Genomic DNA, 19,181 nt, shown 5'->3' on the forward strand with positions numbered 1-19,181 from the left:
TTAGTTGTGAAACTGATCTCAAATAAAAAACATATATGCAGCTTTTCACAGGAATTTTGTGCAAACGGTATATTAAATGTTTTATTTAAAAACCAAAACAAAATTGTCTTTACAACTTTTTCCAACATTTGAGTTAAAACACAAATCTCTGCACTTATAAATATTAAAAGGTTGTATGATTAGCTGTTATATTTCCAACTCTGAGTTAATACGTGCATGTGGCACATTGAAGGAGGATGCTGGTTTTCAAAGTCAAGCTGGACACTTAGCTAAGTATATGCATAAACACTCTTAGTTCATCAGTCCTTGTCACTGCATCATATTCAACAACATACTTTTAGCGTGTCAAAAGAGTGTTTGATTTAGCTGTCATTAAAAAAATTAAACAATCACAAGAAGGCCATAGAAATGTTTCTACTGTGTCCACTGCTCACACAGTCCTGATAAACAGTGCAATCACTGGCAATTCACATTCATCAATCAAAGTAAAGCAATAATGTGCACCATATGCGTCAAGCTACATTACCAGTTAACCAACTAGTAACTCAATCATAAATTAGTAAGAAACTACACATCTTCCCTTCTTTTTTTTAGCGAGCAGCATTTATAGAAAAATAAAAAATACTATCCAAAATTATTTCTCACATAATGGCAGCAAATAAAACTCCAGAAAGTTCCAGTGTTTGTATAAAACATAACCTGCATAAAAATTACAAATGCCTTTAGCTAACCCCATGAATGAGAAATGTACGTCATTGTTAAACATGCTGAATGCAAAAGCCCTGAGTTATTTTTTTACTTGCAGTCATCAGCCTAATTAGTTAATATTTTACTGAACAGCCTTTTTTTCCCAGATAAAGAAAGACACAGTTATATCACACCAGGAGTCTATAAGGAACACAGACAGATATAAACTATCAGGCTACCATGATTACTTGCAAGAGAAAGTGACACAGACTTTGAAAATCAATTTCCTGATCAAACTGAAATGTATACTGAGGAGTCAGATCCCAAAAGATTATCACGGCAAGTTCTCTTCCTTCAACTTTAAATTTTAACCAAAACAGTATGTAAGACCACCTGACAATGAAAAGGTTCAGTGTGAAGGATTTAGTGGCTCTATCAGCAGAGATAGAACATAATATTTATAATTATGTTAATGTTATTGTATAATTACCTGCTCTTAAGCACTGTCCTGTATTTACTATGTCCACATGACTTCACAATGTTACTATTGTAGCGCAGAGGGGACAAATCTAAATACTGCTCTGGATTTTACACCGTCTATAAGGCCACCAAAGGTTTTCTTACGTGATTGAAAGTGATTTGTGTGGCAGGGAGTTTTCAGTCTGCAACTTCACTGACAGATGCCCCTAAATCCTTCACTCCGACCCTAAAACATACATATTAATAAATCTTTTTAAGATCAACCTCTGGAAATGAAAATAATGCCAGTCTTTCAGGTTAAACGGTCAGATGTTAAAATGCCTCAGTGTACACTCTGAAACACTGTTGAACAGGGTGTTGACACGACAATGACAGTGCAAAGAGAATGTCTGGTTATCAAGATCAGTCTCGGCCTTACTGCCATTTCACCACAGCATGCATTTCACATTAGTCATGTGTGAACGGAAATGTTTACTTTTGTGATAAAATAATAGTCAGCTCTTATCTTTTGGTCTTATGTGATGAAACGGTAATGAAGGCGACCGTCTTGAAAGTCATATTCCTGCTTGATGTGCTGGATAATACCACCTTGCTGTAAATGTGTCCCGTAGAGTACTGCCTCACCACGATCCTGAGACAAACCAACCTGCTGCAGCCAGTCGACAAGTTCACAGCCAAGAAAGCAGTCCACAGTAGATCTGGTCCCACATCTGAAAGTCAAAAGAAACTGTTTTTTTTTTTTAATGAAAAGCCACAGAAGGCAGATGAGAAGCGGACAGTCCCAAGAAACGGAACGATTTTCAGAATGTTCATTACTATGAAGGCTCTAACTACGTATGTTTTACCAGTACTGCTAGATGCAGCAGCTAATTCAGAACACCTGGCCATAGTTCCCTTAAAGTGAGGGAAGTTCATGAACTTCAGTCATTAATTCAGGAATAAAACTTATTTATTAGGGGTGTTTTGGTTCAATTTGATTAGATTTGATGCAATACAATGCTTTGTTTAATATAGGCCCTCAATTTCAGTTACACATTAGGATAAGCGAAATCTATAAAAGTGTCATCACTGCTTACCTTCAATAAATATTTCATTTCAAAACAACAGAATCCTATTTTATGACAGAGAGCTGCTGATTCCAGAACTACCCACATGTTATTGTGTTCATTACTGAGACAAAAAACTCAAGGCCTAATATACTGACAAACATTAATGACGCTGTTAATATAAAGTGAAGTCTCTCTGACACACTCAGGCCCACATGCCTCACTAGCAGTTATTAGGAAAATAGGAAAACTAAAATGACCTTTGCAAAGCCTCTCTAGTTGAGAATAACTCAATATGACGATTTCACTACTGGTGAATTATGAGAAAACATAAAAATACTGTTAGAATATGTTTTGTGTTCTGTCTGAGAAGGTTCTCAGTCAACCAGGTCACTGTATCTTCGGGTACAGTGATATTTTAGCTCTAATTCAAGAGGCTTCTTCAGTTCTGACCAACTGGTGGAAAAAAACTGCTGCCTCCGAGAATCTGGAGAGCTAAACAATGCAGGCCATTCATTTGCTAAGCCAGTTTCAGGTTGTGACCAGTCGAGGTGTGAAATCAATCATTAAGGTCCTTTTTTTGCCATTCATAACAAATAACTGATTTGCATGTTTTTTTGTCCCCCCCCTCCCCTAGCTGTTACACATAAAGCTGTTGCTAATTGAAAACCTGTGATTGGAAAAAGATTCTATTGTATAGATGGACGTAAACAATGATGCTACTGCATGTAGCTGACTTAAAGTTAAAAGGTCATATTAGTCACACACAGTTCTGCGTAAGACATCTGTTATTACTAGCTCACGTTGATTGGACAATACTATCCTGCTAGCCTCAAGGATAGCACCACAAGGAAGACTTTGCGTTCCTTTCCAGCAAGGAACGAATCAGAACCGGACACAGTCGGACCATATATAACAAGGAGACAAAGACTGATTATTCCAGAGGGAGTACGTGTCATCCACGCCCTAATGGAATATCTTAAAGGCGATTATACAGTTTTGTCTTGATGTTGCCTCTGTTCTCTCAGCTGAGCTTTCTGCAAATAAATTCACACAGATTCCAGAGACTTCCTTAAAGTTCTCCAAAATATGGAGAACAGAAACACCTAGTGAATGAAAGCAGCGTGCTTGCATCTCTCTGATCTCTCTCACACACAGACTCATATCGGCCTGCATCAGAGGCCTTTTGTCTTTGTTTTGTTTGCACTTAACATCTCACACGCCACAATGCTCACCCATCCACATCTACATTTCTGATGTTACTGACTGAAAACATCTCTATCTGCATCCGAGTTTCCTTACTTTGTTTACCATGCTACAGTAAATGTTTACTTTAATGCCATCCTTGTTGTGTCTTCACATATTTGTCACGGCCTTCAATCTGTTTATTTTCATATCATGGTCTGACCAGGGTAACAGTGAATATGACTGTGTGTGCTCTTACCTCTTATTTTTAACAATGTCATGAAAACACTGATCCTTGTGGTACTTGGTGAACTTGGTGCAGGTCATCCTGATTTCCTCAGGTAAATCACTCAGCAGCCGTTCTTGTTTTTTTCCATTCCACAGTTTGTATAACCTAAAGATAATTCACAAAAACAGAATTGAAATGCATGTAAATAACATACTATATATAACTTGTATGGCATATATTTTATTGTGTGTATAAAACTTCAGAGTGTTTAATCTTTACCTCTTTTTAAATGGTAATATAATCAAAAGCTTGTCCAGCCCAAACAGAGCGAAAGAGAGCAAGCCCTGTTAATAGACAACATGTCATAACACTGCTACAACGAGAAAAACAAAACAAATATATTACTCATCATTTGGAACCTAACCTGTCCATAGTTGGCCACAGCACAGAAGAACTGCAGCTCCAAGTAGAGTCGACCAGGGACACGGTTAAAGAGTAACCACAGGCAGCTCGATAGGTTCTGTGCAAATAGACATGGAGCAATTACAGGTTTGACATTTTAGATCCGAAAATCCTGTAACCAACCTCTGGAAACAGTTGAAAACAAAAACAATTTGTTCTGTGTTGAAACATGAAAGGATGCACACTAAATTGTTTTTACAGTTGTTTCACAGACACACAACACCACACACTGAAATATTAAATGGACTTTCAATTATTATATTATAAGGTTTCTATTTAATATGTTATCTGTTATTTTGAGGATATTTTTTGATGGCTTTCCTCCTCTTTTTCCTCCAATACTGGAAGGGGGTGAAATTACACAGCTTGGCCATTTGTCTGATATGGTTTTTGATACAATGAACATAATAATGCAGGCAGAAAGGACAACATCATGTGCAGAAGTTTACTCACTGCAAGCAAGCCGACAGTCAGAAGCAGACACAAGAGCACGTGACGGGCCACTTGTCTATCTGCAACCTGTTGAAACTCTTCCACTTGGACAAGCAGGCAGTCTGTGGAGTCACACCTGTTCTCACAATGACCTTAGGAAGACAGCAGAGATTGTAATTATAAATGATTATGGTCATTTTGGATTTATAAGAATGAAAAAAAAGTGTCAGATGCATTAATGGTGCAATACCTGTGACGGTGGTTTGTGTGTTGTCCATACTTGTGCTGAGGATCATGTCAGGCATGGGCTGGGGTGGTGCACAGTCACATAAGAGGCATGCTGATAATAAAAAGATGAGAGTGAGACTGATTCTGTGGCGATATTATTATAACAGCAGGTACCTCCACCTGCCTGTGGAGATCTGAACCAAAGTCTGGATGCCTTAACACCAAGTATCACAAGTGAAAATACCTCTGTCGAGATCTCCTGGCGTATTAACAGCCTCAAAAGGTGTCTGGTTTTCTGGTTCAACTTCAGTCACAAGATCCTCTATTGGGCCAGATGAAGAGTTTCCCTCTAGGATTTGGTCATTCTGGGGCCAGCTTCCTCTACTGAGACACACAAGTGAGCTCCCTCCCAGTAGTATGCTGAGGGCAGCAACAACTACTGTGCAGATTATCTATTGATTCATACAAAATCACAGTATTTAGACTTTGAAGGAACTCTCAGCTGGTTCCTTCCTACGAAGCTCCTAAATAGCTTCAAATTAATTTCCATTTATGTTGTTACCTGCGGTTTGCCATAAAAGAATGATGAGTCTATTGTGTCAGACATTTTTTCCCCAGAAATGAGCAGCATGGCAGTTACTGAGGCAGGAATGCTGTAATATAAAACATTTACGACAAATCACTGACAGTAATGTGAAATATAAACCAGCTCAGTAACACTGTACTAAAAAAGGCCTGTGTCACTGAATTGCAGATTAAATATTCTTGATCCAGCTTTTAGAGCAGTATCTGTTCATGAATTTAAACCGTGTGGTTATACCTCAGGACAGGGAACATATCGGTTGTATTTCCACCTTTCAGTGGAAGTTTGGTCTCATTTCTGTATTCACTCTTATTTTAAGTGACTTACCCCCAGCCTGCAATTACAAATATGCCCGGTGAAAGTTTCAGATCCTGAAAACTTCTCAAGAGTACCAGTGAGAGCACTATTAAACCTAAAAAAACAAAGATATGCAACATAAGCAACCAATCTTCATTAGAACCATCTAAGTAACATAACTCTGATTATTGTGAGGTTATTGTGAGTGGAGATAGGTCCTGTTTACATACCTGGCCACACATAGGTGCTGTAGAGTGAGGTGCATAATAACGTGAAAGTCAAGATCTGCCCTATGAAGTTGTTTTCTTTCACCACAAAGTTCCACAAGATCATCCCAATACAGGTGAGAAACTAATCAACAAACCACAAGAAATATCAGTATTTACATACAACTTCATTTCCTTTCCTTCTTGATAAAAACAATATACCAGTATGCTCACCTGTGCCAAGAAAAGGTTGACAGAGAACATGTGAGGTAGCCTCTTAAATTTCTTGCTTAAAAACATAACAACAATTGTCCACACCTGTCAGAAAGAAAAAAATCTAAACATTAATGTTTGCAAACACAAAAATGTTACATCTGTTGGCTGGTTGATTCATTATAAAATCAAAGCAAAGGTTGAATTGTTCAACAGAATTATTATTATTTCAGAAGCACAAACACCCAAGAACAACTGGAGTAGAGGATACTACAGAATAAAGACAAATGTGAATATGTTTCATTTCAGCAAAGACTACTATATGTATATTTAAGGGTTTCTTACAGACAGTTGATTGAGGAAGTGAGTCTGAAAGTCAGTCACACGTGTGAGCAAACAAATTTCCTTTTCACTCACATGATGCAACATTAAAAACTATGAATAATGAATTGTGACTTTACAGAAGCATAGTAATAGTAATCATTGGCCAAACTGTTTTCAGGTATGAAGTGAAACACGCTCTAAATAAAGTTTTCACACCAGATCACAAACATCAGACAATGGACAGTCAATTATCCAACAACAATCAGAGGTGGAAAGAGTACTGAAATATTCTACTCTAGTAAAAGTACCACTATTTGGATAACATTTTACTTAAGTGCAAGTAAGTTTACCAGTCTAAAAATGTACTCAAGTTAAAGTAAAAAAAAGTAGCTTGTTTACTCAGAGTAAAAGTTACTTAGTTACTTTTTTAACAAGGTTGACACAAATCTCACATTAATTGTTCTTAATTAAAAGGCAAACCTTTACAAATTAAAGTGCCAACTAAATAAAACTTGTGAACACATAATGTATCAGTCAAAATGGGTAAATGGTTACAAATGCTTTAACTTTCTCACTCACTCAGGGACCTTTAGGCCAAATTAGGCAAAAATACCTACTCAACTAGAGTAACATGAGTAAATGTAATTCATTACTTTCCACCTCTGACAACAATTCACCTAACTATGAAGTGAATGGCTGTGACTCACCAGTACAACTAAGCCCACTATGCTGATGTTAAAGCTGACGTTTTGCAGAGAATTAATCAAAAGCTCAGGATCCATCCAACGCATGGAAAGCAACCATGCAGAAACATACATAATCGGAGCTGAGAGAAAAGTGCTGATCACCATCCCTGAGGTTACCTGTAACGAAACACACACATTATGAACAGTGGATGTAAAAGAAAACCGGTAAACGAAAACCAGAAAGATGGCTGTCAAGAAGGGGTAAACAACTCACAACTTCTAGCTCAGCATTATAATAGACAGCATAGATGGCCACACTTGGTGCAGTGGGAAATACTCCATATAGAAAGGCATAATTGGAGAGACTTGAGTGGTTCAAAGAGCTGCTGTTGGTGTTGTCCAACAGTTCCACCATGTCCCTACAAATCAGGGGCATCAGCAACCTGAAAAACAAAACAAAAGACAGGTTTCATTTGCCATTTTTTGAGAGGTGATATAACACAATGCTGTGCTGCTAATATATTTTCAAACTCAAGCTATCATTACTATGCCACAAACTCCTGTGACCACTTATCATAACATCCATTTGGTAAAGGGGTTGTGGTCTGAGAAAAGTCAGACTCATCCAAACCATCAGCACATAACAACACGTTGGGAGGACTTCACAAAGCTCTGACCTGCTGACTCTCTAACCTCCTACAGAATAGCTCATTCTAAAACTGTAAGGTCATCTGATAACATAAAGTCATTAATATGGGTTCTAATGAAGATTGGCTGCTTACGCTACATATGTTTTGTTGTTTTAGGTTCAATTGCGCTCTCACAGGTTGAGAGGTCATCTGAAATATCACCAAAGGATGTGTTTTTTTACTCACAATTTTGCAGTAAGGAGTAATATCAGTGAAACAACTGTGGATCTGGTTAGTTTCCTCAACTGGCCCACCATGGACAGACCCAAGTAGAACAAAGCTGCTCCCCCGAAAGAGTTGGCCAAGCCATCCACAAACTGCGCCATGAAGGCAGGAATTGTCTGGTGCAGGGCAAAGTGGGTGATGAGGCCAATGACAACCATAAATACTATTGGGTTCTTCAAGACTTGTAAAACGACAAGTCCCATGATGATTAGTTTGCTCTGCTGGGGGTTTTCCTGATTCTTCCATTTCTGGATCTCACAGAAAGCAAAGCCGATGGGATTTAGAAGCATCAGCGACACAGGAGCAACCAGGTAGATGTACTGGAGGTACTCTGGGTGTGTGTTCTGGTATAATGCTTCAACTATGGATAGAAATTTGGACAAATGGTTCATTATGTTGTAATCTTGTGAAACACAGTCAGAAAAGTCAAGAAACAAACAGTTAAGTTTACAGATTTACAAAAAACACAGACTGGGCCCTTAATTATAAACACGGGTACAAGAAAGTCCCTAAAATCACACTCTCAGAGAAAAATTATTTGGTCTGATTAAACTTAAGTTTTAGTCATTTGTCATCAGTTGTTAGTAGAGCTCAGCTGACGTTGCTTCTGTCAGCTGAGAATTTTGTAGAGGTGGAGCAGCCAGTCAAACAAGTATTTTACATAATTATCAGTTAAGTAATGCTTGAAGTGGTTTGTTTCACACAAAATATTTTTTGTTAGCATAAGTTAATTCCTGAATTACCAAGTCTATTGTTGTGTGTTGCACACACACTGAAAGCCTCTCCTCTCCCTTTAAACCACAGGTTACTGAATAGATGATTAGTGGTTATGGGTGTATTAGATAATGGACTACACTCCCAAAAACATTCATATCCAGTTTGTTGTTCTCAGGTAGTTAGATGTGATGGATGGGCATCGGACAAGCATTAAATCAGCATGATTTAAATTACAGCAGTGAAAAAAGACAGTGTGGAGGTCAGTTTTAAAAGGCATTGTACTTACCAATTGGATACCCCAGAGCAAAGTCATTGCTTTGCGTTGCAAATATTGAGAAGAGCCCAGCTTTACTGTAGCGATTCTCAGGACTGGCAACGATCAGTGTGAGGACACAGACCAGAAAAAACACAGACACTTTGGCGATGAGGATGCTCCAGAGAAAAGGCCAGATGACATTACCAAAGTCCAGCAGCACCATGTTCTTAAACAGCAGTGCTGGGAGGGCAAACTTAGACACAAAATTACCCAATCCTTTGGCCTGGTTAGAGGTAATGATGTTTGTTCTCCCTGCGATGTATCCGCACAGGATTATCCCAAAGCACTCCAGCAGAGCTGGGAAGAGCTTGTCAATCGACATGGCAGAGGGGAGATCAGAGGAGTCTGGGGCGTCCTCGTCCTCCTCATATGAGAAGTTGAAACCTGGTGTCTTCATCATGCTGCTCCTTCCTACAGTGACAGCTTGTCATTTGTGGTCATGTCTGCATCACTACAAGAGAACAAAAGGGAAAAATATGCAGTTGGAGGTGGAGTCAAGTCCTAACAATTCAGAGTGGAAAAAATATCTATATATAGGACATATTCAAATATAACATTTTGAGAAATGTATGTTCAATTAATTTTACAAGAGTGAAACAGAAACAAAATAAAATGTGACCGCTTCATTGAAAACAAAATGAGCTGATGGGTAAATAAATAACAGAGTATATGCAAAGTTCAGGAAACAAGACTACTGATAAGATTATGTACTGATTATATGATGATGAACATAATATCATTATAATGTCCCTTTTACTGTATATGTGTATATATATATATATATATATATATATATATAATATTTTTTACTTGTACTTCAGTGATTCCAAATTGTATAAGTCCCACATCTGTAATCTAAAATTGCCTAATTTCATATATTTGTGCTGCTATAAAAACAAACGATTTCATAATCTGTGGCAAAGACTGATTAAACTGAGGTATTTTACTGTATATGTGTATTTAGAGAATGTACCACTTAAAAGTCCCACATCTGCATGTTCAAATGGCTGAATTTCTGTATTTGTAGCCGCAGTAAAAACACCATATTCCATAATTTTGGATTGGATTGAAGATCAGGGCAAACCCCACTCTATACATAAAAGCAGAAGTCACATTACTAACAATGCCAAAAAAACAACATGTTGTGAAAGTGATCCTCACCGAACAGCGACTGCTGAGCCCTCGACACTCAACTGACAGCACGAGCTAACAGTTAGCAAGCGAACTACCGCTTAACGGCAGGAGGAAACGGGACCCAGTGTCGCACACTGGGCTACCGGCGGCGGATATAACTTTGCCGTGGAGTCAGTTCACAACCTCAGGACTCTGTGGTAAACATTTTCGTCTAAATTTGTGACACGGTTACTTTAAAAAAACAACCCACGGAAACTTTCGTAATCCGCGATATACACCAATCACGTTCTTGACACGGAAGAAGAGGGCGGGGTTTTTCTTCTTCTAATAATGATTGTCGGCAGGCTGTGCACTGACAGGTGTAATGCTGCCCTCTACAGTTCAAAGTTCTTGATTAAAAGTACTTCTCTTCTTCAGAAGTTCAAAGAGCCTCACCATCGACAGAGGGCCGAGTTTACTCTGTTGTACATGTAACGTACTGTAGTGTATTATTGTGCAACGAGCTGAGCCTGAATGACCTTTACATTTGTTTTTGTTGTATTTGTACACGGATAGATGTGAGTGTCAGACGCTCTAGCGCAGTGTTTATGTATGGAGCTCACGTGAGAGGTTGTACTGCAGATAGTCTGCTAATTTATTTGATAACCCACAATTCATTAGTGACCCACCTGTGGGTTCTAAAATAATGTCTTTGAATGGCTGTTCTAGAAGTTGTGACTAAAATGTATAAAAATGGTAAATTATTAATATAAATTGACTAATGAATATAAACGACTCGTTCCTTAAACTGTCCAGTCGCCCACAGTGAAGAACAATATTCCATCATAATATCACAATAAAGATATTCATGATTATATTTCACAAAATTGTATGCAAAAGTGTTTTATATGGATATAGAATGATATATAACATTTATGTTGCAAAATAAATATATTCATATAAAAAAACTGAAAAATAAAAAAACAAGCTTATAAAGATGCAATTTCATGTTGACTGTAATACATTTAATAATGTGATAATTACAAACAGATGTCTTATTATTAAATACATATTGAAGTATTTTGAAGGAAAAATCTGAACTTCTTTCAGTTGGCTGAACAGTGAAGTTTAATTTGGATATAGTGTCAACCACGTAAATGTTAACACCAACAAACTTAAGCAATTTAACCAAACAAGATGCAACTATTATTCATGCAATGTGCAAACACCCACATTACATAAATAATAGTTATTTTTTTGCCTATAATTACAGACCTGCCACACAGTTGTCAGAGCAACTAGGATGAAAACTGCCATATTGCTGGAATGTGGAAAGAAACCATGCAGGCAAAAATATAGAGCGCAAGAAACATAAATGTGGATATTTCCATATTTATTTGAATATCAAATAGAGAGTCGGTAGAAAATTCTATGCAAAATGAACAGTGCAGTGGAACAATGTTTCAGAGGGCAGGTATTTCCCCCCATGTCCTTTGTGTAGTCCAAGTGTAAAAATATTTTATATTACGATTCATGTGTGATTGTATTGTACATCTACTCACGTATGTCTCTAAATATGCTAAAAGTCTATCAAAAATAAATCACACTATTGATACACACTTATGGTTATATTGTTCCTTTTCAGCATGTCCGAGAAAGTTCATAATCATTTACATTTCACATGTACAGTGAAACAAAAAGGAAAACAACACCACTCTGACAAAACATGTTAACTTGTTGCAGTATAATGTATATACTTGTACAGTACATATTTAAAAAGCCGTTCTGCAAAACAATAAAAAGCAGAGATTTACATACAGTATATATTATGCCATCAAAGACAATAGTAATAAATATGTTTCACATGGAGCAACAAACTGGGGACAGGCCTTTACAGTGTGCTCAGCTCAATAAGACGCCCTGCGAACACTCCTAATGTACCAATGAGACAAACAGCCATGAAGACACACAACAGAATGTGATCCAGCACCATGGCCACAAACTTCCACTCTTCAGCAGCCTGGAAAAAAAAAGAAGTGGAAACATGTCAACACACAAAAATCACAAAGAACCACATTAGAGCCCATTTCTGTGTGTGAGAGATTACATTGTTGGATTCCTCGTCCGATTTCATGGTTTCTGCAATGTACTTGACTCCTTCAATGGCACTGCGGACATCAGGATTCTTGGTGATAGGTGACTGGTAGGGAACAGCAGATATCTGGTTGCCTGAGATGTCTGAGATGTCCATGTCAGCTCCATAGAGGCTTTTACCCTGCTTTTCTTTGCCAGGGCGCTTCATTGTTGAAAAGAACATGATGTTGGGAATGGTTTCTATGAAAAGCTGCCAAAAAGAGACAATGGATAAACACAAAAGCCATGGAGTCAACAGCGTCGAAGCAGAAATTCTATCTTTGTACCACTAGATGGCAGTGTAATGCAGAGGAAAAGAATTGAGAGCAGTTTCCCAAAGCATTCCATGCTTGAAAATGTTCCTCAGCTTCACAGTAAACTCATTTAAAGTCATTATCCTATCACTCTTTTCTGTCCTTACCTTGCGGACCCATTCTGGCATTGTATGAGTGCTCGGAGAGCGGTGGTGGGTGTTGATGACAATGACTGTGATGATGATGGAGGCGATGACGAAGACCATGGTGAAAAGCATGTATTTTCCAATGAGTGGTACAGCACTGGAGGTAGAGGGGATCAGCTCCACAATGACCAGCAAGAACACAGTCAGAGACAGCAAGACAGAGATGCTGAGAGTCATCTTCTCACCTGGGAGAGACATAATGGAGCATATGAATCGCTTTTAAGGACTTTTAAACTTGTCTAAATATCACATGTCATGTAATTGAATAACAAATATATGTAATCAATATTTGTTATTCAAGGATGAGGACCAGGTTACAAAACTAAAGACACAAACGATGTAATACAAACAATCTAATCTTGGACTCTAACTAGGAGCACGTGGTCTTCATCAGTACATTGATTATGCTCATGTGAAAGATTTTACAGGGCTATTGAAGGGAACAAGAGGGAAATTAAGGTAAGGTAATGTAAGTTAAGGGGACTAAAAATTCAAAATGAAGATTTTCCTCAGTTAGACTGGACACAGCTTAATTTTCAGGGGACACAGTAGGGTCAATGGATTGGAAACCACATGTTTATTCCCTATTAATGAATTTCCCGATTTCAACATGTGTACACATATGTACATTCATATGCACATTTTGAGCTTTAAGGACAATTGTGACAACTGAGTTGAAATATGGCACTGCAGCAGTAAACGTCATGTAGACTCTCCAGCAGCCACAGGGGAAAACAATTTAGATGAGAGTAATTTCTTTGACTCAAATATATAAATCGTGTCCAGTCAACCAATAAGGAGTCCATCGCTAGTGTTCACACAACATAATAACTGCACTGTTCAGCCACGCAAGCAAATCATATTAAAAATGTTGAGTTTGGAGAGGCTGCTTCTTTCCCCATATGACCAAAAACAGAAGAAGTAAATAGATTCTGACAATGTTTCACAGAAGAAAAAAGCAAGGCATGTTGTTTTGTTGTTCAGTGAGAGCAGTTGTCCCTGAGAGAGGGAGTTTTGGCACCAGCTTCTCCTTCAGCTTTACACTATCCTGTCAGCATCCATATCAGAAAAAGGGTTCAAGTGATGTATTATACATTAAAGCAAAGGCCCGCTTTCAGACATGACAGCGCAGAGAGATCCTGGGTAATGAGGCAGACCCACTCACTGGGAACACAGCCACGTGTGCACATGAGTGGTGCACATCCCATAGCAACTGACATAAGGACAACTCAGACTGACAGGCACCATTAAAGGCAAGGATTTGTCCAATGCATTGCTTGTCCATATCATGAAAACTTGAAATTAAACCTGGATTGGTTTACAGTCGATATTAAATAATTTTGGCAATGTTTTGCATACTCCTTCTTATCTGCACAGACAGGTCACATCTATACTCCAGGTACAGCTATTTCGATCAAGATTTAAAGGTCCAGTGCAAGAGTTATTGACACTGAGACAGCAAAGACTTCTCTACTCTCCCCAACCTTTCCCAAGCACACAGGGAACAATAAAGGCTTTTGCAGACCAGAAAGGATGTAAACACTCATATTCTCTCTAGTGTTCCTCTTCTTCTTCCCCTTCATCGGTTTATGCATTCAAAACACAACACATGACCTGGTTGGTTTGCCTATTCAACATGCTGTGGGAACAGGGTGACGCAAACTGATGGACTCTGTATAATAAGGCCCTTGCCTAATATATTCTAAAATATTCTGAGGCTTCAAAACAAGTTTGCTTTTAAAGCGATTATACACTTACATACATATAAACAAACATACTATATTGTACATATTGGTAAATTAAAGTTCTGCTAATAAACCCTTTGGACCTAATTTAAAATGTTATTAAAATGTAAGAATAAGATAAACAATACATCTGTTTGAAATGCTAATCTGCAAATGTTTTTATACATATATATATATATATATATATATATATATTAATATATAAGCAAATATTTGCCGTAAATATAATTCAAATTGAATGTCTGTCTATGTAGAGCACATGTGAATTCCTAATAATTTGGAATATTAAAAAGGAACCATGTATATACCATGTATATATATATATGTATATATATATATATACATATATATATATATATACATAAATAAAAAGTTAAATACATGGACATACAATCAGTTGCTTTGTCATGTACTGTAATTCCACATCTACAGATTCCCCTCAATCATTCTCATGCCGTAAACAACATGAGAATGCAATGCCAAAGCAAACACAATGTCTTGTTGACATAAAGCATGAAATGGACAATATGATGAGCAAATACATCGTTACAATAATGGCCTCAAAGCGTATGAGTCTAGCAAGCAATGGCTGTGACATATGCATCTAAAAAAATATTGGAGCTAAATTGTGAGGGCGTATGAAGACATAAATCAACAGAGAAAGAAAGCAAGTTATGCAAACAGCAGACATGCGTTATGTATTCAATGATCTGAGATTGAGGCAGATCATGGACAATTTAACCCTACTTCTTCCCCGATGTTTGTATTGTGTGTAATTCAATTTTAAACACCTGACTTGTTTAGTTGCAGTTCAGAATCAGACAAAAAAAACAACAACTTTTGAATGGTAAAGTAGTGTCATAAACGTGAGGAAGAAAACAACAATGAATGAGTAAGTCTTTTCAACATACCAGAGTCTGTGGGAAGGTAGAAGACGAGGCCGGTCAGGAAGGAGAAGAGCATGCAGGGGATGATGACGTTGACGATGAAGTACAGCGGGAGCCGCAGCATTAGAAAGTGGTAGGTGATGTCTAGGTAAGGAGTGTCTGGGCAACAGGCGTAGTACACCCAGTGCTTCCAGCTGTGAGATTCCTTCATCACCCACTCTCCACTCTCCATGAAGTTACTCAGATCAGGCTTTTCACTGTCCTAAGGAGAAGCAGCAAACACAGTGAATAAAGGATGATTGTGTTTAAATGACTGTATTTTGTGTTTACATCACTCAATATTGTTTGATTGCTTTCCGGTATTATTATTATTATTATTATTATTATCATCATTATTCTTATTCTTATTCTTATTCTTATTCTTATTCTTATTCTTATTCTTATTCTTATTCTTATTCTTATTCTTATTCTTTTTCTTATTCTTATTCTTATTATTATTGCAGTGGAGCATTTTAAATTGAAATTGCAATTGCAAAAGAAAATACAGTAGCTTTGTATAACATTCTAAAACAACATTCAACATTTACATATTGAAATCTCTGTTTCAGTTTGAGCTAGTCTTGAATACCCTGAATATTGAGTGCAAAGGATCTTAGCATGTTCAATATTTAATACTCATATTTTTTATTTGGTTCCCATTTTCTATTTTGTCACATCTTTGTTACTTAAACAATTTCCCCAACATGGTATCAATAACATTTTACCATAACTTAGATTAGCTTATTTTATGGACCATGAAAAGTGGGTTTGTTTTTTGCCTTCATCTAAACAGGGAAATATGTGGGGTACTTAAAGGAATAGCTTGTATCACTGCCTGTAGTCAAACATGATGCTACAACCAGGCAAATAAATCCCTATTTAACCTAATTAAAATGGGTTGTTTTGATGAAATAAAGAAAATGTAATGAAATAATTAATTGGATTTTTTTTTTTTAGATTAGACAGGACCAGACTACTTTCTATCCTATACACTGTCTGCTATTTAGCTTCATATTTGACTGACATATGTGGGTTTTCTAACTTTTTACTCTAAATCTAAAAATATTTTCCACAGTTCAATTACTCTCTCCAAGAAATGTTCTGAGTGGATTTACAGGATTGATGACAACCAAGTTTCCGTCGTAAGTCCACGTGCCCAGCTTCATACTGCAGTTCTGAAGGTCAAAGGGGAAATGCAGCACAATGATTTCACAGTAGCTCTTGAAGATGGCAGGCGGGTTCCATGTGATCATGCCAGTGTGCTCCAGCAGCACTTTGGTTTCATGAACGATGGCAAAGTCACCGTCAGCACTGCGGGCACAGACCAACACAAAGCAGAATCAACAAGGGGGGAGGGGGTAAGTTAAATGTTAACGTAAGTGGACATCAGTGCCTGAGGACGGGTTCATGCTGCTGCCACACAGCTCAGCCAACCAGCACTCTGGCTGGCACAAGTTGTTGTGGCAGCAGAGCTCGTTGTCAGGGGGGGGAAAAAGCGGCAGTTTGTAAGATGCAGCATATGGTGAGGGGAAAGGTGGGGGTGGGTGAGAGCAATACAGAGGCCACATTTAGCCAGATGAAATCTGAGCTCCCACACACTCCTTACTGGTGCATAGGAAAGTGTGATTCAAAACATCACTGACAGGTGTGCTGACTGTTTCTAGAACCCTTGATGCTTTAGGTCACGTAAGGCTTATTGTGATGAAAAATCTGTCGAGAAACAGGATCAAATATAGCCCATTAACATACTTGTTGTAGAGCACCAGATCAGGCCTCCAAATGTCAGTGGAGGGAACTCTGATCTTTGTGATGCCACCATAATCCTCAGGGTTCCACTGCAAGTTCACATCTTTCCATTTCTGAAAAAACAAAACAAATAAGGACAAGAAAGACGACAATTATTACAGGGTTTTTTTTATGGGGAAATGCTAAATATGCGCAACAAAAGAAAAATCTTAAAACTTTCTTCATGTGCTAAACTTTGCTGAGTTATTTAATATGAGCATGTTTTATTGTTTTCAAGTATCTCTTATGGAAAACATATACAGAGCAAAGAAAGAAAGAAAGAACGAAAGAAAGAAAGATATAGCTAATAGATAGATAGATAGATAGATAGATAGATAGATAGATAATTTTCACCAGCTTATACATTAAATCATATATGCTCTCTGCTTCACAAACAAAATGTTTAAAAAAAAGATTATTAAAAAATAGGGATATTGATCGAACCTGTTTCAGCCGCACATTGCTGCTTACAATCTGGTTGACCTCGTCCTGTGGATCCACATGAATGTATTCAGACAGTTGATGTGACAGTGAATCTTAATGCAGCAGGGGTGGCAGTGTGTGACATGAGATCTCACCACACTGATGAGCTGGATGAGCTGAAGGCCCACAGTCACAACCACCGGCTCCTTGAAGTGATTGACAGGTCGGACAACCTTATTGTATCCGGTGAAGAGAGTTTTAACTAGCTTAGTCTCAGCAGTGGAGGACCAGGCAAACCCTGAAAAAAAACAAGATTTATTTATCATTTATTTATTTTTGCAGCATTTAGACAGTGGATTCACTATTGTGGTGCGTGTGACTCTTGAATTTTCCTTTAAGAACATCTGATCGCTGCGGTGAGGTCATTTAAGTTGAGCTGGAAATAGATGTGATAGTGATAGTCTCATGCTACAGTTTGTGTATATACATGGCACATGTTGTTGTTTAAGCCGACTGAAAGTATTTTGTAATGTAATTTTAAGGAGAGATGCATAGGTTTGAGCAAAACTGCTCCTATAGTCAGGTCGATGGAACAATACATTCATAATATGAATAGGACGTAAATGCAATACATCACACCAGGTGATAAACATGAGCCACTTTGTTAAGATTAATTCAAGCACATATTCATAAACATGTTGGCCTGTGATGAAAATGTACTCTATACACTATAGTATTTATTTACAGTGTACGACATGGGCTCTAAATTTGGCAATACTACATTCGAACATGTGATGGCACTCCTGCAAAGGAGGTGTTAATGGAGATATTCTTATACTTTTTTTCCATGGCATATATCTGTCACAAGCCAGAGCGGGGTCCTCTTTCATTTTTCAGCTGACCTTGAAATGAAGTCATTTTACTGCAGCAATATGATATTTGAATGGTTGGCTGGTTCTCAAGTCATTGAACTCCCTCAGTACGCAAAGGAATCGCCTACGTGGTGACAAAACTGATGCTGAAGGTTGAAAAGCAAAATGCACACACACATGCCCCTGTCAGTCAAAGAGCTGGGTTACACATGTTTAAGTTTGCTCATTAGTCTTGCTGTTTTTTTCACGGACCTAGCAGCATTAATGAACCATGAATAAAGGGCTGTGCTCTTTGTCATTGTTTCGATAAACATGGAAAAATGTAAGCTATTCCAAATACAAACAATCACACATGAACACGTGTTTGTCAGCAAAGTTCTTACCTGCTAGACCGACGAGAAGAAAAATGAAAAATGCAGCCTTCATTCTTGTCAAATCACTTCACGCCTCCAAGAACAAGATCCAGCCCTGACACGTTGCCCGTTGACCACCTGAGAATTAAAAAGGTTTTGACCCACCTAAAACATTCTTTCAAGAAGTGACTTACTGTACAACCTCCGGGCTCTGCACTGGCAACCTTGATGTTTTTGTGTGACAGCGGATGTGAGTGACTGGCTGCCAATGCATGTCATCTGAGAGGGTCACATTCTATGTCATCTGTTATAAGATCAACATGCAGGAGTAATCCACCACTGAAATATCCCATTATAAACTTGAAC

At 37.9% G+C, this 19,181-nt stretch overlaps 2 protein-coding genes across 2 annotated transcripts; both read right to left on the reverse strand.

Moving 5' to 3' along the window:
• Nucleotides 1-67: 67 nt before the first annotated feature.
• gpr155a (G protein-coupled receptor 155a) lies at nt 68-10,425 on the reverse strand. Its single transcript, XM_058616138.1, has 16 exons — nt 10,167-10,425; nt 8,976-9,456; nt 7,934-8,333; nt 7,333-7,501; nt 7,080-7,235; nt 6,070-6,153; nt 5,860-5,980; nt 5,660-5,744; nt 5,312-5,402; nt 4,994-5,201; nt 4,772-4,861; nt 4,543-4,673; nt 4,052-4,147; nt 3,907-3,971; nt 3,658-3,792; nt 68-1,877 (listed from the first exon to the last, which is right to left on the reverse strand). Exons 2-16 carry the CDS (start codon nt 9,403-9,405, stop codon nt 1,682-1,684), a joined length of 2,457 nt encoding a protein of 818 aa, XP_058472121.1. The 5' UTR covers nt 9,406-9,456; nt 10,167-10,425; the 3' UTR covers nt 68-1,681.
• A 1,069-nt stretch (nt 10,426-11,494) lies between these two features.
• LOC131446144 (acetylcholine receptor subunit alpha-like) lies at nt 11,495-19,092 on the reverse strand. The gene is made up of 9 exons (XM_058617184.1): nt 18,846-19,092; nt 17,746-17,888; nt 17,612-17,656; nt 17,132-17,241; nt 16,498-16,693; nt 15,368-15,605; nt 12,673-12,896; nt 12,226-12,462; nt 11,495-12,138 (listed from the first exon to the last, which is right to left on the reverse strand). The coding sequence occupies exons 1-9, from the start codon at nt 18,886-18,888 to the stop codon at nt 12,010-12,012; spliced, it is 1,365 nt and encodes a 454-aa protein (XP_058473167.1). The 5' UTR covers nt 18,889-19,092; the 3' UTR covers nt 11,495-12,009.
• Nucleotides 19,093-19,181: the final 89 nt, after the last annotated feature.

The sequence above is a fragment of the Solea solea genome, chromosome 2, assembly GCF_958295425.1.
Source record: "Solea solea chromosome 2, fSolSol10.1, whole genome shotgun sequence".
Taxonomy (NCBI): Eukaryota; Metazoa; Chordata; class Actinopteri; order Pleuronectiformes; family Soleidae; genus Solea; species Solea solea.